Source organism: Heliangelus exortis, chromosome 2, assembly GCF_036169615.1.
Source record: "Heliangelus exortis chromosome 2, bHelExo1.hap1, whole genome shotgun sequence".
Lineage (NCBI taxonomy): Eukaryota > Metazoa > Chordata > Aves > Apodiformes > Trochilidae > Heliangelus > Heliangelus exortis.
Window position 1 is genome coordinate 43825847 of NC_092423.1, and position 23280 is coordinate 43849126.

A 23280-nucleotide genomic window follows, 5' to 3' on the forward strand; every position below is an offset into this window, starting at 1 on the left:
ACAAATTTATTGTGCATTATAAATAAACTAAATACCAGTATCTTCATGTTGGCCTTTCAGGTTAGTAAATACATATATTTTGTGTAGAGGAGACCATAAGTCCTCAGGTGTCACTGATAATGAACTGGGAGCTTAAGCCCAGGTGTGCCCACTAATTAGGGCCTGCCCCAGCCGGAAATGGGCGGGGCTGAAGGGCTAGGTAAAAGGCATGCTCCCAGAAGCAGAGTCAGAAGCAGATGAAGATGCCTGAGGAGAGGAACAGCAGGAAAGAGCTCCCGGAGAAGAACTGAGTTCCCCGAAAGAAAGAAGGCTCGCCGCAACATCTGGTGGAGAATGCGGGCAACAAGAGCAAGCCGTAAATGCTGAGGTAAAAAAGAAGCTCTACACGACCACCTTGGTTGCGGGAAGCTCTACAAAGCCTGGCTTAAATGCGAAAGGCGATAAAAAGAGCTTCGAAATACGCAACCACGTCAGATGGAGACACCACAGTGGTGCGGGACGCTCTAAGGAAAGAGCTCCAAAAACGCAACCACGGGAACAAGCTCCACAAGGCCTAGCTTAAATGCGGAAGGCGGCGTGTAGAAGCTCAAAATAGAAGCCCAGCACGGCGAGATACAACAGCCCGGTATGGCGAGCCAGACGGGAGAGAAGAATGAGGTTCGAAAGGCGCAGCGAGTTGGCGCGTGGAACTCAAGCCCGAGGAATGCTGAAGCCGAAGCGGAGCTCTGAGTGCGCATCAAGTCAGTGCGGCCCCTGAAACGGAGTCTCCCAGGGACACGCGATAACGCGGTCCTGAAACGGAGCCTCCCAGGGACACACAACGCGGTCCTGAAACGGAGCCCCCAGGGACACGCAATAGTGCGGTCCTGAAAACGGGGCCCTAGGGACACGCGATAAGACTGGTGCGCCGAATGCTCGGAGAAGTCTCTGCATGGCCAGGCATTCCGAGGTGGCGAGTACCAGCGAAAGCTGAGCTGGTGTTCTGAGACCTCATCTCCTGCTGATAAAGGCCGGTAAGAGCCTGAACTTTCCCTCCATAAAGGCTAAGAGAAAAAAAAAAAATATTTATTGAAAAATAATGAAAATAATTAAACGTTTATCCGGCGCCCCCTCGATGCTCTTAGCTGAGTGCCCTGCGGGGCCCGAAGCGTTTACTTCGAGAAATATATTTATTGAAAAATGTTTATCCGGCGCCCCCTCGATGCTCTTAGCTGAGTGTCCCGTGGGGCCCGAAGCGTCTACTTTATAAATTATTGTAAAAATGTTTGAAATGTTTTAAAAATGAATTGTAAAAATGTTTCAAAAAAAATGAATTGTAAATTGTTGTAAATGTTGAAAAATAATGAAAGATAATGAAATGTTTAAAAAGGCTTATTGAAAAAATGAAGTTTATTTTTTTCAACAAACAACAAAAAGGGGGGAAATGTAGAGGAGACCATAAGTCCTCAGGTGTCACTGATAATGAACTGGGAGCTTAAGCCCAGGTGTGCCCACTAATTAGGGCCTGCCCCAGCCGGAAATGGGCGGGGCTGAAGGGCTAGGTAAAAGGCATGCTCCCAGAAGCAGAGTCAGAAGCAGATGAAGATGCCTGAGGAGAGGAACAGCAGGAAAGAGCTCCCGGAGAAGAACTGAGTTCCCCGAAAGAAAGAAGGCTCGCCGCAACAATTTTGTATTAATTGTCTCACTGAGAGGACTTGTTTGGCCATTTACCTTTGGAAAGAAAACCAAAAGGCTCTCTGTGGTGGGGTAGAGGTAGCAATAAGAAAAGGTGAGAAAATAGGCAACAAAAGCTTTGTCGCATCTTCCATGCAAAGCTACCACATTCAGGTTATAAACTTACGTGGAAGTTCTGCAAAGGATAATCTAAACAAGGCTACCACAGAGTGGAGAGAACATTTACATGAAGCTCAGTGAAACTGAGACCATCTTTGGCCTTGCTATTATGGATAGAGCTGAGATCCCTGTTATGAGACCCTCCATAACAAAAAGTGTGCCAGTTAGAAATAAACTCTGTGACCTGGGGACACTGTAGCATCCTATCAGTCAGCAGTATAGGAATTAGCTGCAGACCTGGCTCTGACAGCCTCTAGATATTGGTCCTATGGATAGGACTCATCACTCTTAAATTTAGCCATCTATAAAGTTAGGCATCTACTCTGAGCCAGCTGTCTAGACTGTCTTGATAACTGATGGGAAAAACAGGTATCTGCTGAAAGCAATTTATGCTAATCTCAGGTGGAATGAATCAACTGCTGAAACTGCCTGTTTCTCTCCACTGAACTAAAGATGGAAATCAGAACAGCAACTTAGTCTAGACCTCTAACTTTAGGATGACTGAGTCAGGGAAATTAATCTAACCTTATCTCTCCATTTGCCACATCACCAGGCACTACCTTATGTGAATAAAGTATATTTTAAAGTTTTGCTTGGACTTTGAACTTGCTTTAAGTACCATATAATGCATACATACATATAGTACCATAGGAACAATAACTTTCTCCCACATCAGTCTACTTCTTAACACTGGTGTAGTGAACCTGGGCTCTTACTGTAAAAGGCCAACCACTGACACTCAGTTTGCTACAGCACTGGCTGACTTGAAGCTATACTGCAGCTGTAGATCAAATCAGCAGAAGTTCTTAATTATCCTCTTCACAGCATCGATTAAGAATTTTGTCATGAACAAAAAAATCTCACCAATCAGTCATTTAACAAAGCAATGCATTTCATAAACATAGAGAAGATGACAGGCAACGGGGAAGAATGGCAGTGACACCTACTTGTCCAAGAGTGCACTCCATGCCACCAAGAAAATCTGCTTCCTTCAGCCCGTTGTGATTGCTGCTGATGTCATGGACTTCAAACCGCAGCCGCTGCACCTCTTCGAAATAGAAGTCCACTGTGAACAGCTTGGAGAAGACAGGATTTATACAGGTTCGAATCACTTCTGTCCTGTCCACCTGCCAAATGGAAAAGAGGTCACATCAGCAGTTTCTCTTTCTGCCCATGATAAACTTACAGTGAGCTCCTCAAACACACTTGGCTCATTTATCAGAGCTGACAGCTCTGGCCACAGACACTGCCATTAGGATGGGCAGCAGCAGCAGCTGCTGTTTCTCTGCGGGGCTGTCCACACGCACAAGGTAAAGCCAACTTCCCTTGCTTCTCCTTTCTAGCAAATCTGTGGCAGATATTGGCAGGCCCAATCTGTAGCCTCCTCTGCAGGGTGAGCAATGACAGTCCCCTGTTGGGTACCCCAGATCAGTCAGGTGGCAGAGTCAGGAACTGTGCACAGGCAAAACAGCTGTCTTTTGTGCTAGGCTAACAACTGGGAAATTAACTATAGAATAATTACAGAACTGACCTATCCAGCAGTACCCAACCATCCCTACAAAACAGCAGCAGAGCGATACACAGTTTTATCAAACTAAGTGGATAAGCAAGCAAAAACCTCAGTAATTACTCATTCTAGACAACTGGTGTGATTAAGGAGTAGAGAGCTGGATCCACAGCAAACAACTTTGCCTAAAAATTCATCAATTTTTTCACATCACTAAATTGCATTACAAGAATCTGATAGATTACACACTGCTTATCCCTTCCTCTGAGCTTTACAACTGCTAAAGAAACACCAGCAAATCCAAATGGCTCTTTCTTCAAAAAAGTGCTCTAAGAGTACTTTCCAGTTCTCTTAAAAGGTATTTTTGAAGTAGGCCTTTGTTACTTTTCATCAGGATGTATCACTGGTGACACCATAAGCAATGAAGACATTTCATTTTTTCCACTCCCTTTGCTCTGGTACAGAAAAGAACCCTACAAATTCTTTAAGATTAAAGGAACTGATCCTAAAATGAAGTAGGGCTTGTCAGTCACTAGATAGGAGTTGGCTGGTGTACCATGGAACAGACAAATTAAATTGCTCAGAGGAAGAGTGATGAGATCTTTTGTCTGATTCCTGATCAAGAACATCTGTTGTACAAAATATGATAGCCACTTGCTTCACTTTTCAGAGTTTATAATGCATTAGGCTTGTTAGTAGTTATCAGCAAGGACACAAAGACTCAAGTAAATCGAAAGCAGGGGGGGAAAGCCAAGCAGCTCCTGGTAGCACAGATTTATTTTAGTGCTTATCAAAGGTGTCAGACTGACAACTCCAAGAGCTGAAATCTTTTAATCATCAAACAGATGTTACCAGTCACTGAACAGCTGCAAACCAGTGTTACCATTGCTGTCCACTCACACAGCTGTGACAATGTTCTCTGACTATGCCAAAATGAGCCCACCACAGAAATGAAGCAGCCTTACAAGTCCCACCCTTAATATCTTTGCTAAAACTAGCTAAAAATGATGATTCTGATAACAGTGATCCAAAGCACTGCAAGAGTAAAATAAATAAGAAAGGATATCAGCTACCTTCATTCAGGTGCTTAGTCTATCTCAAAAAAAAATTTAAACTCCATTTGCAATCAATGTGTCTTGAAATCATTATTACTGCTATAACATGAAATATTCCCTGTGTCAGACAACGAGCCAGTTCAACAGGATGTCCTTGAGATCTCTTCTAAGTGGAAAGGGATTTAATCTGCAGAAGAGCAGTCACCTCATGAAACAGCTCATCAGCGGATTCAATAGTCAGAATATTTAAATGATCAGTTTTAAATCTGTCTTCATAACCACAGTAATCTCCTAAACTCATTCCTGGTAAGTGTATAAACTGTTGATTTAATGTCATCATTTTAATTGCTTCAATGGTACCGCAGATGTCCTCAGGTAGTAACTGAAGTTTCTCAGTGGATGTTTCTCCTCATCTGAACTTTGCTGCTGGAATGTGGGGAAATTGTTCTCCCCTGTGAAATGCAGCAAGATTTACACCTGTGCTCAATACAGGTTAAAAATGTGACTAATCAAGGGAGTGAAGTGCCTGAAAATGGAGAGACAGGTCTGCACACAAGGATATTAAGAATTTCAGTCTCACAGAGTGATAAGACATTGTTTGCTTTTTCCAGACTGTGATGGACTGACATCCTTCCCTTGACAGACACAGCACTGAAATACAGCCATTTCACAGAATTTCCTGAGTCTTCCTGCATTATTGAGATGATACATCAAGCCAGCAGGTCAGAGCACACGATTACGTGAGAAAAATCTGTATCAAAAGAAGCAAAGCCAAGAGCACCACCAGTGATGCAAAATTCTTCATGTCTCTCTCAGCAGTGGGGCAGCATGCAATAGCATTACCCCTATTAAGTCTACATTGTCTCCAGCCTGCTTTGTCAGTGTGTTTCACAGTTACCCTTCTCTTTGGCTAGAAAGTCTGGCAGGGTCCTCAGCATGGGAAGTCCAGCTCCATTCCCTTGCTTTGGTAACTGTGCTAAGCACTGTGTGATCAGCTGGTGTGATCGTGCTGAAGAAGCAGTGGTGAACAGAGTATTTCAACAAATTCACTATCATGGAACACTCTAGGATAAAAGATGCTATATGAACACAGGGTATAATCTCCACTTCTGTCGCTGTTCTTTCTTGAGTTCTCTTGCTCCCATTTTCAACTGTAAAGTCTTCAGGATCTCTTCAGAAATGCTGGATGAGCATGAAAACTTAATGAAAACTGGTAGGAAGACTACTGCTAGGTGCAGTTTCGTGCAGACAATCATCAAAGAGATCATGATCTGCACTGATGCAGGCAGTCCAGAAAAAAAAGAAAGGCTTACTTGTTTTTTGACCATAACAACTTATCCTAATACCTGCAGGACCGATTTCATTTCAAGCAAAGTCTGGTGCCATGCTCCATGTTAGCCTGAAACACAGTTCCACAGCCTGACAAGATGTCTACCTCATGCCAGATGTTCTTAATCCCACTGTCACCCAAAATCAGTAACAGCACTTCCATTTGTATGAAAGCTCAAGTGCCTTAAGAAAACAGTTTGGCTTTGTCCAGCCTCATCAACTGAACAGTCAGAACGTTAGAACTTCTCGGCTTGAATGACTTCCAAAACAGAATGAAGAACACCAGCAACCACAATAAAACTCCACTACTTTTGTGGTAGAGAGCATTTGAGTCTAACAACAGCATGTTATAAGCAAGCGGAACTTAACACTTTTGGTCTTGTTGCAGAAAACATCAAACTGTAGAGCAACCTAATCCTGAAGGCAGGTAGATTTCTTAACAGGGGTCATGCCCACAACCTCACAATTTGCTGATGCCTGACACAGAAGCCATCTGTTGTGTCTGGACTTTGCTAAAATGAGAAATTTCTCCAAATTATTGAAGCAGAATGAATTTTCCAAAATAGCAATTGACAGCTTCATGCAACTTTGGGCTGGGCCAACAGTTAAAATTGACCTTAAAAAGAGCACCGCTCCAGTTTCAGCTGATACCACAATCTGAACATCTGCTTCAGAGTACAGTTTAACTTGCACTTTCCCTTCAAGGACAATTTATACAGAGAAAAGGACTAGTATCTTCACCTCCTGGGATGGACTCATGCTGCTGTCTCTCTTCATCTCTTTAGGCCCTTGTCACTCCACAGAAGGTGGCACCCAGCTGAGCAGCCAGGATTACTTAGCAGGCCCATCTGGATGAAGCCACCCCGTGAGCCTCCCCTTGGGGAACTATGAATGACATGCAAACACCAAAGTAGTTCTCCATAGCACAAAGCAGCATCTCAACAGCAGGAAGGAAAATATAGAAAAGAAAAAGACTTTTTGCTTTGGACCTTCTGAATCCTCTTGTCAAACCCAGAGGAGGCTGGAACCTGGGTTTGAAAGCTGTTCTCCCTCTGCAGCACTCATTGTGGATGGACAGTTAGCAGAAATGTTTTGTCTGCTCTCCTGTTGAATCCAGCATCACTGCTAAAGAACTGCAAAAACATCTTTGCAGTCAGATACCATCAAATTAAAGGAAGCTCAAAAGGCAGATGAACAAATACTAAAATTCAGGCTCCTTATGCTGCTTGCCTCTTTTGTACGTGAGCTACTGAGAAGCAGTGAGCTTTGCAGAACTGCGATAAACATGGCAAATCCACTGAGGAAACAGTTCCTCACCTAGCTAAAATTTCACTGACAAAAAACTCATTTAATGGCTAAAGTACAGGCTGAGGATTTCCTCTCCATCTTCCACCATTAACCGAAAAATGAAGCTGAGAAAAAAGAGACAGCCTGAGGGGGATTTTTTTTTTCTTCTTTCAAAATCAGATGAAGTGTAAGCTATTGCATATACCAGAATGAATGAGGATTAGGTAGAAGCTTAATGTTACTAAGGCTTTCAAGGGATCATAACACAGCTTTCTCACCATACCTACCCTTGGAAACCAGGAAAATAGAGAGTTATCTTTAGGACCCAAGGCTGTGCACCTCAGGGACACTCTTAGTGTTGGGCAGATCTGTTGCGTGGAGAACTCAGATAACTGCTACCTATCTGCTCTCCACTGTGTTTCTAGCAACATGTGGCAAGCCCCAAAGCAACACATTTTCAGGTGTTGTTACTTGAAACCTTTTGAGGTGAAGAGCATCCAGGAGTCAAAAGGGCATTCACTGTTTTCTCACCAAAAAGGAGAGTTCATTGGGCAAAATTTTAAACAGGCTCGTGAAACTGCTGGAGTCAATAATGACACAGCTGTCTCATTAACTAAGGAAATCTTTGTCCTACAAAGCTATGGTCTCAAAATTTATACTGGCTTAAAAAGAAAAACAAAAAACCCCAAAAAAACAAAAAAACAAACAACACAAAATTAAGAACAAACAAAACCAAACAAAAATCAAACCAAAGAAAAAAAAAATCCAACACCAAAACAGTAGAAAAGCCATAAATATGCAAATTACATTAAATAGAGTGGGTGCTGCTATTCAGCCCAAAGTATGCCCTTTTGTGGGTGTTATATTTTTAGCAAGTTCTTAGACCAATAAACCCACTGTTCCCTAAACATTTTACAAGTCAATGAGGGAAAACTAGCTGGCTGCCTTTTCAGTAGAAGTCACTTTAAAATGATGATTTAATCCAGAAGAATCACATTTGTCAGCTGAGATGACAAAATGTACAGAGGTTGAAGGTAGCATTATTTTTAGGTCATCTGAATTTTAACAAGACTGAAAATTTCCATGAGACAACACCAAGCAGAAAGCAATTCACACTTTGCTCGGTGGCTTCTGAGGAAGGTATTATTTTTTTTTAATTATTAACAGTGCTTTCACACCTTCACATCTCTATCCCACAAATGAAGAGTCATTGCAAAGGTCACCATAGTTTATAGCCTTTGTTTTCAGTTTAATTGATGTCTGAAAACAGTGAAAAGAAATCAACAGACCTTTAACTCTTTTTAGGCTGTACAGCTCAAAGCTAAGCATTATCTTGTCAGTGTCTGCAAAAATCTGTTGGCTGCAGGTTGGCTGGAAGGGAAGCATTTAACGTTAACGATGTGGAAATTACCCGCAAGTAGTTTCTTTTATTTACATGACATAAATATTAGAGAGGTTGTAAACCTTTAAGTCACAGCCACAAGGATTTGCTTTCAAGCACCAGAAAAATTCTTACATAAAACCAGCCAATGCCTCAAGGGGTTCCAGGCTAAACCACTGGAATTACAGTAAAACAAGCATTATTATTTCTAATTTGAAAAGTTCTTCATTAAGAAAGCCCACATCTCTGTTCAGGGCCACTGGCTGGCTTCTGCTTAATTACTTTGACTTTCTCAGTTACTTTTCATTGCTCTGAAACAGGAAACAGATACTTTATAATACATACTAAACTCATAGTTTTTGAAAGGAGAAATATGATTCTCAATAGCTATTTATATACCATTTATTTATTTGCATTTAGTTTAACCCTTCCAAATAACAAAATAAAAATACAAAAAACCCACCACATATAAGCTATTAATACCAGAAATAATACTAATTAATTTATTAAGAATGTGTAATTAAAATATTAAAATGCTTGGAATATTAAATCACCCTTAAATAATTTGTTTACATTTTTTGCAAAGGACTAAGAACCTTATTTGTCCTAGTAGTAAATTGCGAAGCATCTAATATACATACAACCAGAAAAAAAATACACAAAGCACATGTGGATGTATCACAGGGAATGAGTTCTACTTGTTGTGTCCCTGAAAGTACAGAGTTGATCAGATCTTTTCCAGGAAAAGAGTGTGTCACTGGGGCATGAACTTAGGTTTAACAAGAAGTCCATTTTGTCAGACGAAGAGGTTTGATGAAACTTTTTCCTGGAAGGGTTTGAAAATAACCCAGTCACTCCTCCTGGACATCACAGGTTCAGATCAAGGTCTCTGGTCTGTCTGATTCAGACCAGAAACACAAACTCCCTCCCAGCACCAGGGACTCTGTTAGCCCCCATTTCACTGGCTATTTCACACAGCTCCCTCTGTGTTCCATTTTCTATGAATTATAAAATATTCACTGTCCCAAGGAAGCACATTGCAGCCATGTCCCACCACATGACTTCACCATTCCTAACCCTAAGAAATGCCTTAAAACAACTTGTCACAGTTTGCTTGACACCTGAATGCAGAGCCATAGGGCTAGTGGTGTGGGACTGCCACCAGCAGCAGCAGCAGTGCCACTACAGGGTGTGTAAGGTCAGGAAAGGTCACCAGGATCCCAGCAGAGCAGCGTCTCTGGATCACACTGTGCCCATCTAAAAGTGAACCCCAACTGCCAAATGTACACACACACTTCCCTGGATAATCCAGGACCCATCCTGGCTTCTCCAAACACTCAGTGTCTCAAGCTCAGCTGCTGGCTTATTATGGGGGAAGCACTGCGGGACAGACAGGCTGGTGAGCTGCTGAGATGAGACCAGCTCCACAGGGAAGCTCCTCTCCTGGAAAAGGAGAAACCTCACACTGCCATCTGCAAAAGCTGGACCTGGCCAGTCCAGGCTCAGGGATGGTAAGGAAAACATATGTGCCAATTTGCCTCCTGTGAATAAAGATTTGGCACAAAACAAAGAACAGCAAATAACTCCAGCCCTGAAATTTTTAGCTGAGGACAAACAAGAACCCCACCACTTCTCTGAGCCTAACTGCAGAACCACTTCTGTGTGTAAAACTGAAAACATGAAGCTTTTACATCGATTGACCTTGGGTTATGAAGGACAATACTTCTTGCACCAGCTGCTGCACTATGAATATTCAAGCCACTTTTAAAGAGCCAGTTGCAGAACATTTCTGTGAACCTGAAAAGCACAATGTCTCTTTAGAGCACATCATTAATGCAGCACAAATTTATGTCTTCCCAATAAAAAAATGATTAAGTGGACTGAACAGTGAGAGGACCACAATAACATACTGAGACAGCAATAACTGCCTTTTTTTAGGAGATATTTTACATTTTCTTGCCCTTAATATGGGAACACTTCTAATTCTAAACTTTTGCATGTAATATTTTGAGTCCCACTAGAGATCAGAAGGATGAGTCTGAAGAGAGAATGTCACCTCAAGCATAAAAGATTTGTGCAACCTCTTGATGAGCAATTGAACTTTCTGCAAAGCAGCACAAGGATTTCACCTCATCTTGGGCCTCCAGAATGAGTTCTCCTGAGTGCTAAGGGATCTCTCATCTTTTATCCCCATTATCACTGCCCTGGGTGGTGCTCACACCTCCTCCACAGAGAGGACTGTGCAAGCCCTTTCATCTGTGTTCCTACTTAAGCCATGAAGTTGTCCTCAATCAGCTACAAGCTATCAAATAGAGGAGACCTAACACAATACCCTCTCAGGTACCCAAAAATTCAGCCCCGTATTTCCAAATTACTATTTGCTTTAAATCCTTAACTTTTGTAACAAGCTTACCTCACCTGAGGTATGCACAGTACTTTGGAGTGTAATATCAGTCTGTGAGACAGAGCCAGCACTCCACAACAGGAGCAACTCTTAGCATTTAGAACAAGAGGAAATTGGTTGAAGTTCCATCAGGGGAGGTTCAGGTTGAATACTAGGAAAAAATTCTTCACCGAAAGAGTGACGAAGCATTGGAACAGGTTGCCCAGGGAGGTGGTAGAGTCAGGATTCCTGGGCTATTAAAAAAAAAAATTGAGAGATGATTTTGTGGTTATGGTGGTGTAGCCTGATGGCTGGACTTTATGATCTCAAAGGTCCTTTCCTATGATTATAGGATTCTAAATGCTCTGCCAGACCTGTGATCATAATATTATTGACAGAAGATTTTCCAAAGGTGCCTGAGGACCCCTCTTTTTTATCTATGAAATCTATTTTCTCCCCTTATAGAAGTGTTTTGAGGAGATTTCTGTTCAACATGAGTCACCGTCAGCCTGATTTTACTGCCAGCTGCTATATACAGCAAATCACAACAGCTCAAGAACTGTCTTTCTGCAATAACACCTTGCTGAAATGGATGAATGTCAGTTAAAGTTTTTTAAAAAAAAAAAAGATTGAGAGATGCCACACACTGTCCCAGTGAAGAAGCCCAGCAAACTTTCTGAGGCTCCCTTCATACAAATCCACCAGCTTCAGAAGACAATATTCTGGAGGCCACCCCTTCCATTGAGATCATGGCCATGGACTGAGTTTTGGAGCAGGCAGCAATGGGAGTGCTGGACTCCTGTCTGCTCCAGCTTATCTCCTGCAGAACCACGAAACAGAGACAAGAAATTGATATGCTACTCCTGCTAGAGGGTTCAGATAATAAATGGAATTACATCAAAGCCCTTTATTTTATTCAGAGTCTTAACAATCATAAAATATTGGCAGCTACAGAAACTTGGGTATTAAAAAGTGACTCTTCTGTGGTAGTCAATGTATCCTGACCCATCCATAAGTACATTAGGAATCACTTGGTGGCAGAAGATATCCATGTGCTGTGCTCCCTGCATATTTAAGAAGCACTCAGCAAACATCAGCACAAGTGGATAATGACCCAAATCAGCTCATGGGATAAGGTGCTGTAACCTACTCAGATGTGATTACACTGCCATAAGTAAAAAGCGAATTCATTTTTTCACTCAAAACACTTGAATGCTACCTCAAAGCTGAGCTCTGAAGCCTGCATGCTAAATCTTCCTTTATATGTCAAATAAAGCCCAGACATTCAGAGTCTGATGACTGTCGTTCAATGTTCCCCAATCTTAATTTGATGCTGAAAGCTTCAATCCAATCTTAGTTTACATGTCTACAGGGACACAGACTTATTGTAGAGGACAAGACTTGTCCTTTGATGTGGCAACCAAAATATTCATGTTATACCATTTAGGTCCACTCTTGACTAGCAACAAAATGCTGGTGAGCAGTGCTGTGCCTGGCAGCCAGCTGAAAGTGAGAGCACTATGCAGCCATTTGAAAGCTCTGTAGCCATATATTTTTCGGACAGCTTACTCCACAGATTAGAAAGTGAATCTTGGGAATATGATGGAGTTTCAATTCCATTGTTACTTGGTTGCTCATTTTGAGCTTGTTTTTAAATCACAACAGCTCAAGAACTGTCTTTCTGCAATAACACCTTGCTGAAATGGATGAATGTGAGTTAAAGATTAAAAAAAAAAGATTGAGATGCCAGAGTTTTGATGGTTATTTTTGTGCAAGAAGGGACAGGTATTCCTCAAGGTATGTATTAATTACTTGACTGCCTTTCCCCATACATATGCTATTTTAATGTTGCCTAATCAGCTAAATTTTAACTTCTTTAGTTTAAAAGGAAATTGTGGTTTGAATTTTCTTTTGATACACAATGTGATGCATGACCTTGCCTTCACAGCAGCTACAAAAAATGTTACAGCATTACCAGATTTTTGAATATGATTTAAAATGTGCCAGATGCCTGAAGGTTACTTTTTTTCAGTTGCCACTCCTTAGGAATCCTCAGTTCATTACTAGAATATTGCACTCACACAATTACATTCTGCTGCAGCATTAAGCTACAAATAAACTAATGCAAACTTACTCTAATCACAATGCAAAGTATTTATGTGTTAATTCCATCTTTCATTATCCCAAAGGGACTTTCAGATTTAAGTTTCAGTATTGCCACTGTTAGATTACCTCACTGGGCTTCCAACAGCAACCACAGACATGTTTCTCCTTTGCCTGATGTCCTGGAGGACAAGGGATTTATAAATTGGACAAACATGTTATAGTGCCAACCTGTTCAAACAAAGTGTAGATTTTTGCTGCTGTTGAGCAACAATTCAGCCTGAAGAGAATCTTTAGAAGAGGTACATGGTGGCACAGGATTAATCAAGGACAGAAACATGGTACCATACCACTTTTCAGGAGCTTACAGATAACTGAGAAAAGAGAACAATGAAGTAACTTTGCTTACTGAATATCAGTGGGACTACATTATACTAAGCAGAAAATCTTCACTGCTTCAGTAATTTGCTCTTTAATTAAATGACTATAAATAGTGATTTGTTAATTTATTTATACTGAGAAAGATCTCCTGCCTCATACACTCAGGTAACTTAAGCATAACTAATAAGGATTCTCATCTGGGTTAATGAATTATGTCAATTGATACAGGCCAAGTCAAGCTGTTCGTTTAAGACATTCATTTGCTACTGAAGTGCTCATAATTAAAGATTTATTAATTTACTTTTAATGTAATTCAATGTCTGGAGTAGTTATATCATTGAGGCATTAACAGCAGAAAGGCTGATATCTTGCACTCTTAATGCAAGATACACACTGCTTTATCAGGCTTTCCTGAACTCCTGTAGTAGAAGTAACAATTTACAAGGTCCATTTAAACATCTACACAACTGGGGAAATTCACCCATGTGTTGGAATGATTGCTTAGAAAAATAACTGATTTTTTTTACTCAGGTAAATTGTAAGCAACTTGCATTCTTTCTCTTCCTTTACACAGGTATCTTACTAAGTCTGTCACTGGGGTTGCAATTTGCTGAAACCCAACAGCTTGTTCCACTAAGGACAGCAGTGGAACCCTTTCTGTGAACTACCACAAAAAGCAGGTAAACAGAATACGACATTATTTTGGTTTTCAGCCTGATTACACCCTCAAGTTGTGGCATTGAAGAGTACACAACTCACAGATCAGAAATGCAGAGCAAGTTCAGCTGAGCTGTATTACAGTTTTGCAAACAGCATCCTGGGCTGCATCAGAACGAGTATGGCCATCAGGGCAAGGGAGGTTGTTCTGCTCCTCTACTCTGCTCTTGTGAGACCCCATCTGCGTACAACTCTGTAGCCCCCAGTACAGGAAAGATATAGACCTGTTGGGGAGGGTCCAGTGAAGGGCCACTTAATGGCTGAAACACCTCTGTTATGAAGACAGGCTGAGAGAGTTGGGGGCTATTCAGCCTGGAGAAGAGAAAGCTCCAGGGAGACCTTCCTGTACAGGAATGGGGCCTACAGAAAGGCTGGGGAGGGCTTTTCACCAGAGAGGACAGTGACAGGACAAGGAGTAATGGTTTTAAAGTGGAAGAGGGTAAACTTAGGTTAGATATTAAGAAGAAATTCTTCACCATGAGGGTAGTAAGATACTTGAGCAGGTTGCCTAGGCAGGCTGTTGGTGCCCTCTCTCCTCCTCCTCCCCTCAGGGTTGGATGAGGCCCTGTGTAACCTGCTCTAGTGGGAGGTGTCCCTGCCCATGCAGGGGGGTTGGATCTTGATGATCTTTAAGGTCCCTTCCAACCCAAACCATTCTGTGATTCTATGATCCTATCAGAGTCCTGACTCAGGGGCTGTTCGGTTTGCACTAATTTTGAGGGACCTCAGTGAGTTCCTGTCTTACTCTGGGCATATCTATTCCAAGATGGAAAACAAAGCTTGTAATCAAGCTTGATATCCATGCTTGCTACCCAAAGATACACAAGCTTAGTCTGAGATAACCATCATTTTCCCTTCCCTGAGAAAGACAGCAGCCAGTGATATGCTACATATAGGGACCATGTTAGATGTGACTTGCTCATGCAACCCCTTTGGGCAGTAAGCAGACTTCTGTAACAGCTGCAGGCTCTCCTGGAAAGTCTTATGCTTTTCACTTGCTCAGAAACAATGCGCCCAGCATGTCCACATACAACAGATATATACAGCACACATACAGTCCCTCTTATATTCACTGTGATTTATAGGATTGGTTGGTATATGCATAGCTGTGAATCAGGTTCAAATGTGCAGAGAACACCCCCAAGTCCACCCCTTGATACGCCTCTTGGCCACAGCAGGGATGCTAAGTGTTGACTTTTTCAACTAGTGAGTGCAGGAATTGATTTTAAAAGTGTTGATCTTGCATGTACTTCCCCTAAGTCAAAGTGGTCCATGTATCCTATTTCCTCCTATCATGTTCTAAATAGGGGCTTTTTCTGCTCTAAGTTATACATGCTCCGTGATTCTGTATTATACTGCTGACTGTATTACTTTTCAGATGGAATTTTCAAGGGAGTTATTACTCAAAAGTTCTAGCACCTTGTTATTTGAAGCCACAGGGACAGAAAAGCTAGGAACTGCCCTTGGGCACAGAAAAGCTTGGAGCTAAGAAAGATTTTCCTCATCTGTGATATGCACTTTCCAGCAGCTGATTTGCTGCTGTATCAGATACTTAATTAGATGCAAGTCACTACACAGAGTTACGTCACGTCTTAGCAAAATAACTTTAAACTCCTTTAAAAATCTATTTGCTGTAAAGAAGAAAAAACCACAATTCAGCACTTACACCTTGCATTTGCATCCTAATTATATCAATTAAGTACATCATGCCATTTCATAGGGTTGTTTCATTATTCTTGTTTCAAGAGAAAAGACTGACATTATTCGGCAATATTTTTTTACAGTGGTTCTTGAATTTTAAATTATTTTTTCCAAACTTCATTTGATTTCTATGTAAAATTAACGGATTTCCCATCTCTGCATGTTTTCTATTTCCCAACTAAGCTCATTGTCCTTGAGATCCTGTCAATCAGAGCTATTATAACTTCCCACTTTATAGTACAGGCTTCAGACGTACAACATGGAGGCAAATCAACCCCCAGACCAGCAACAAGCTAATGAAAACTTTTCTTATTAATTCTGCTGGTGAGGCCACACCTTGAGTCCTGTGTCCAGTTCTGGGCTCCTCAGTTCAGGAAGGAGATTGAGGTCCTGGAGCGGGTCCAGAGAAGAGCAAGGAGGCTGCGAAGGGATCCAGCACAAGTCCTGTGAGGAAGGGCTGAGGGAGCTGGGGCTGTTCAGCCTGGAGAAGAGGAGGCTCAGAGGAGACCTCATCACTCTCTACAACTCCCTGAAAGGAGGGGGTAGCCAGGTGGGGGTTGGTCTCTTTTCCCAGGCAACTCTCAGCAAGACAAGAGGGCACGGTCTCAAGTTGTGCTGGGGGAGGTTTAGGTTGGACATTAGAAAGAATTTCTTTACTGAGAGGGTGATCAAACACTGGAATGGGCTGCCCCAGGGAAGTGGTGGATTCTCCGTCCCTGGAGATATTTAAAAAGAGACTGGATGTGGCACTCAGTGCCATGGTCTGGTAACTGCAGTGGTAGTGGATCAAGGGTTGGACTTGATGATCTCTGAGGTCCCTTCCAACCCAGACAATTCTATGATTCTATGATTCTAATTCACTTAAAGGCTTTCCCATCTTATTTAGTCCACACAAGTCCAATAGCATGAAGAGAAGAGCTTAAGACGAGATATATTCAGTCACAGTGAAATTATACCTGCCAATTTCTTTCCTCATCTTCTTGCCACACACCATAAAGAGAATGGAGTCTGAAGATTTTATACCAGAGTATGAACTATATATAAGAGATTGCTGACTACTTTCAATAGCCACCATTTCACGATACAGAATCTGTATACTCCAACTTACAACCAAAGAGTTAACAGAGCACAACATTCTGTGGAAGTTACTGCCTATTAGAAGGGCGATCGATAGGTTTACAAAAAAAACCTACGCCAAAAAAATCCCAGAACCACTAAATCTGAGCATGGAACTCATGGTAAGCCCAATGAAACTGCAGACACTGATGGCCACAATCAATAAGCAGTGTCAGCAGCATTTGGTCTTCTTGTGGAGGAATCACTGAGAGGGCTCTTAGGCCATTTGACCACTGATTTTGTCACTGATGGGGCAGTGGTAAATTGCTCTACGTTTGTAGTAAGTCCTGCAATCTATGCAGTATCAGTTGTTTGTGTGCTTGGAGATGCAGTTGCCAGCTCTGAGACACACTTAAACATACTGCACTAAATGACCCAACATGGTGTTTCAGCCCAGGATATTAAGCCAATCTCCCTGCTTATTGAGACACAAACCCAGGATCCACTTGCTACCAGGCTGAAGGGGTGGCATTAGTGGCCTACCACAGTAACACATCATGGAGCAGGGAGGAAGCAGGTGTATTGGTACCATGGCTAGAGGGAAATAAAGGCTAGGGAAAAGTGACAGCAGTAGGATGAAGCTCCTGTGATATAACCTGGAGTGGAACATTGTTCATTCTGCTATCTTATTGTCATCCCTGCAGAATAAAAAGGCAGTGGTATGAAAGATTATCACAGACACACTGCTGTCTTCAGCTTCAATTGGGCTGAACTAGGTGAAACAGAAACCATCCATAACAAAACATATCTATACTGAGATTCAACAGAAACATAACTGGTCTTCAATCCCTCTCTATCTCCAACTTGTTTTGAGCTACACCTTCTACTAAGTACCTGCTGTTCCTTTTTTTTTTTTTTTTTTTTTGACAGGACAACCATTCCATTCAATCAGAAGAAAGCAGCCCAAGAAGAATGCCTTTCTTTATCTAGACAGGTTGGAAAACAGGAACAAACCAGCATAATTAATTCACTGAGATTGAGCCCCATGGTCTGTACCCCTCTTTCCTTTTTCTACTTCAGTTTTCTACCTTTGCTTTTATTTTATCAACAGTAAAGGATGGCTTTATGTTTCTATATTTTTCTATTTCTATGGCTTTCTATATTTCAGTTATCACATTTTGTTTTGTTTCTAATATCACTTGCTGCATTTGCAAAAAACAAATCTCTTAGGACTAAATTTATTCAAGAGTGACCTTTCAGGCATCTTTGTTTCAGGTTATATCCATTGAGTTATGTGCAGTCTGATTTTTATGGCTGCAGTGATTCCAGTGCTCCAACTGAGTCCAAGTAGGCCTGGAAACACTCAGCACTTTTGAAGGTCACATCTAAACCAGTGAGGATCAGCACAGTCACAAAACATCCTGGAGGTTTCACACTTCAGCTGCTCTGAGGTGTGGGGAACCACAGAGAAAAAAAAAAGCCCCAAAGGTAATTGCATGGAATTTAAGCTGGGAATTATGCAAAGTTGTGCTGGGATGCTGCTGAGAGTGGCAGGAAGAACACAGGCCAGGGAACTGGCAAATACATTGGAACCTTAGTTGCAAAAACCTTTTTCATCTTTTTCAGTGTTGCCAATTGTCTTGATTTTGCTGCAAGTACAGTAAGTTTTTGCACCTTTTGTAAGGATCTCAAATGACAAAATACCAATTTCCTTAACTAAAGTACTTCATGTATTTGGGAAAAGTTCTGAAATAAGGAGAATTATCTAATAATTTGAAAACCAACAGCAAAAAACTAAAATTGAGGTAGCACGGATTTTTTCTTATTCTCTCTCATTGTTAATGATCTCACAAACTGGGAGAGTTAATGTGATACCCTGAAATGTGTGAAGTTGGCCTTGCTAACCTCTGCAGTTCCTGATGTAATGACTCGACAAGCTTGGTCATGTGTAGGGAATGAGTGCAGGATTTCATGTTTTTTAGATTTTGGTAACCTGGGTTTGAAACTCTGGCATAAACTGCCGAAGCATAGCATATCACTTGGTCCTGTGAGCAACAGAATCTAGGATGAGCAGGAAACCACTCATGAAAATCAAAATATAGAGCTGGCAGTCACTACAGCTACAGAGTCCTGCTAGCTAATAAATGTTTATGTAGTAGGGCCTCCTCATTATAATTCAAATGGATTTAATGCTAGCTACCACCAAATCTGCTGGAAGTGACATGCAACCATCAGGATGACATCAGTGATTTAATCCATAGCAGTCTGATTGTAAACAAGCCCTTTGGAATATAAATAATTTATCTCAATTTCAGAATCAGTTTTGGTGCAGGCAGAGGCAATCTGCTAATCTAGCTCAGTGTCAGAAAAAGTTGTTTTTCTTTTCCCCTGAACTATGTAAAAATACTGCAGAGAGCCTAAGTATTAATCTGACACATGAAAATGTGGCTGTTGACACTAAACTTTTAGGGGACAGCTATAGCAAAACACAGGGGACAGCTCAGAAAAGAACATTTCAGACATGATCCTGTTTTGGATAATGAGCTACGATCCTCATGGCTTGATGAATCAGCTTTGCACAACGAATATAGGTACAGGTACTGTTTATGAAAACAAAGCAATAGAAAACCAATCTGCTTTGAATCAAAAACTATAAAACAAGACACATGACTGATAAACACAAGGAATCTGCTCTTTGATTTCTCCCTATTGGCCCAGTTTAGCCTGTATTCTGTCTTAGTAATCACAACCTCTTCAAGGCAAGAATCATCTCTTCTAATATACAGTGGAGAGGTTTCTATAATCTAATTTAGCAGCAGACTATTTCACCACAGGCACTGATATAACAGGGGTGGGAAGATTTAAGGAGGACATCTGGGCAGCTGCACCCACATCAGCTGATGTGGAAGTGCAGATCACACACATCACTGATAATATGGCCTAAAGCTGTTTAATATTGCTTTCCCTGCCAGTACATCCATGCTTGATCTATCAATATTCAGAGCCCATGTAAATTCACAATGCAGAAAGACAAGTTTTCAATCACTGCTAAACTTTTCAGTTACTTCTACAAATAATACAAGAATAGATTTGCTGTCATGTTGGGTTTTTTTCCCCAAAATGTTCTTTTTTCATTCATCCAATCTAAAAAATCCATTTCATTCTAGGAAAACTGTGTAACAGTGAATATATTAAATCTTCCAGACTCTGCAAGGCTCATCAGAAATTAAGTTTTCACAGAATAGTAGCTAATGCTGCTAGTTTAATCCTGATTCAATAAAGTAATTACGTCTCCTTTCATATAGATGCAGCAGTGTCCCCAGTTTTAACAGATGACCAGACTGCAAAAAGGCAATGAAACACCTAAGTGTTTTGGAACTGAAGCACTTTGTTATATTTTAATTATGTAGCAATGTAACTCTTAGAAGTCATCTCAGCTAACATTTAACAATATTGCTGTTTAAATTGCACGTGGGTCCTGTTTTAATTAGTCATTGCTAGATGGAATTTAAAAGAAGCTCTGTGAAAGATCCAACAATTATCTCAGTACTTTAAACCAAGCTTACTTTTGCTTGCTACAGCATCATTCATTTAGCTGCTGGCCCACTGTTAAACCCTCTGTCCTAAAAGTAAATACTGACTGAGAAATATGCCATTAATTTCAGCAACTAAGCACAGCTACTTAGAAGTGATTTAGCTGAAAGTAAAATTACAAGAAAGAGAACTGGTTCTCTCCTGGCTCAAACCAGGACATTCAGTTATAACTGGGCCTTCAGCTATGCACAACAGCACAATTACTTTCCTAAATGTTCAGCATCATTCAGCCTAGCAGGAAAGCTCTGCTGTTGCTTATTTTCAGGCACACATCATCTGGGACAAAAACTATCACACAGGGGCAGGGTGTGTGAACCCTGGCTTCTCCACTCCAATCAGTATGGTCTGTGAAGCAGAGAAACTTAAAAAAGACATGGGCATCCCTGAAAGGTAGCAAGCCTGCTTTTTGTAGCATTTCTCTGAAGGACTGCCATAAACATACTTAATTCTATAGGAAAAACCACACAGATAAACCACAACAGATTCCCTCAGCAATAGAGATGAGGTTCTTGACATCTGCTCCTAACTCCATATGAAAGCAACAAGACTTTTCATCTCAACCTTTAAAAAAAAAACTTTAAAAATCTATCACCCGTACTGTAAAAAAACCTGTAACACCCTACATGGAACTGGAAATCTAGCAGAGAATTTTTCAGTATCTGTCTTTATCAGGACACTCACCCTAATGAAAAGGGGCAGTGATCTCATTTCTTGATCTTCTGGAAGGATCACCTGTATTTTTAAATGCAACTTCTTAATTGTAACACATCATGGAATTACTGTAAAGAAAAGGGTAAAAAGGTCCAACCTAATTTCAAATTCCTCAGAGCATTATCTTGGATTTTTTTCCCCCAGCAATTTCAACTCACCACACCGTATACCCAAACTCTTAATATATCACTGATCTTTTCACAATATGAATGACATAGCTGTGTAAACAGCTCATCTCTGAAAAGGAATTTGGAAGGCCACGGTCAAGTTATTTTTTAGAAGATAACTTATATAAAAAGATCCAAATGAACATATACTTTGCACAGTTTTCCTCAGCAATAGAATCAATCATACAATGAAAAAGAAAGGATAAAGGCAACATCTCTAGGATTAATCAAGTTTCTGGAGTGGGTCTTTTTGTCATGCTACTACTCAATTTGCTGAGATTGCCTGGGTTAAAAACTTGTGCAAATAATGCTTGGACAAAGCCCTGAACGCATTAGGGAAAACTGCACAGAGTCTGTCTGCCCCAGATTTCAAAATTTAATTTGAACCTGTGCTTAAATTCCAGTTTCTATGGATAGAATGTCAGATAGGTGATTGCTTTGCTAAATTATCCAGGTGTTTGAGATTCAGAGGGAAGGGACCACTTCCACATTATCAATGGAGACATACTTCCTAAAGTAAAGAATAACAACAACAACATAAAAGAGAAACAAATACAGTCCCCATATTAGATAACAGAGTCTCTTCGAAAACTCTCTTGCTTCTGTAGTTATTTATGGAGACAGCAATGCCAAAAATATAGCACGGTAAAAAGTTGCCACAAGATCTAAGGGGACAAAAAGACTACAAGATACTGTTGGTTTGTAATGGTGGTAGACTATTTACTGTCTACTCTAGTAATCTGCAAATCTAAATCTTTCTGGAAAGCTACTGCTCACCTCATGAGAAGGTCTGAAGTCTTTGTGAAATATTCTAAAGGACAACTTATTCCCACAGGACATTTTTTACAAGATGTGGGAGTTGTTTCAAGGTGGTATAAAGTGTTATGGAAAGCTTGTCTGGTGGCATATGGAAAATTTAAGCAGCATGTGCAAGAGTGCACACATGGTTTGGAGGCTCTCAGCAGCACTAGAAGTGGTCAACAAGCAGTGAGGTGGTATCTCTGGCACTGTACTGACCAGTTACAAGAGAAGACTTGTTGAACATGGCTTTAGGTGCAATCTGTGACAAAAAGCAGAACAAACCATCAGGACTGGATGTGGCACTCAGTGCCATGGTCTGGTAACTGCAGCAGTAGTGGATCAAGGGTTGGACTTGATGATCTCTGAGGCCCCTTCCAACCCAGCCAATTCTATGATTCTATGACTGTAGAGCATTGTCTTGTTCCCAGCAGATGTACTTTACAACAGAGGTAATTCAGCAAACCCCTATCCATTCCAGCACACACTCTCCCACAAACACAGTCCTGCTGACTGAAAGAGCGAAGGTGCTTTTCAAACACACACTGGGCTTGACAGAGTTTCATAAAACTCCTGAAGAGCAGGGGGGCTGAACGCTCTCCTCTTGAGCACTAAACAGCTACCCACACCTTCTGTCAAGTACATCTGTTGTTGCCAACCATATCGTCAACACCTCTATTTACAACTTAACACATTTTTAATTCATATCACTTCCAAACTGTGTGCACACACTACTATCCCCACCTGTTTCCCCAAAAATCAACCACACACAACTCACGGAAGAGTTTCATGTTAAAAAAGAATCAGATTCTTGGGCAGCCTGTGATGGAGGCCACAAAGACTCAGGCTCCTTTAGCCTGTACTCCAAGCTGAGTAGCTGTAAGCAAGTTCTCATCAAGAAATCCAGCCTCTACCTTAAGAGGTCTCTGACTGACAAATGCTGAAAGGATATAAAAAAAAAGCATTAGCCTTGTTTCCAGTACCTCTCTCCATGCAAACCACCACTGACCACTGTAGGAGACAAATAGCTGAACGAGGTAGTCCTTTGCTCAGACACTGGCCATTTTTTCCTAGGATATGTCAGTGGCATCAGGCTGTGTAGCTAACTCTCTTTGGGGAAAAGGTGGCAGTCTCTGAGCATGTTTCATCAAATGGTGTCTGCTCAACAGGGCTCCAGGCAGCCCAGAGACAGAAGGACACATTCTGACACTGGACTGAAAACTTTCCACCCCGTCTTCCTAAGCTTCAGGCCTGTGCTGAACAGACTTCCAACACTG

At 41.2% G+C, this 23280-nt stretch overlaps 1 protein-coding gene across 1 annotated transcript in view; it reads right to left on the reverse strand.

Moving 5' to 3' along the window:
• CPNE4 (copine 4) overlaps positions 1-23280 on the reverse strand; it is a 231835-nt gene that overhangs the window by 108952 nt on the left and 99603 nt on the right. The window contains exon 3 of the mRNA XM_071735821.1: positions 2781-2960. Within this exon, the coding sequence (XP_071591922.1) occupies positions 2781-2960 (180 nt within the window). The remainder of the gene's footprint in view (positions 1-2780; positions 2961-23280) is intronic.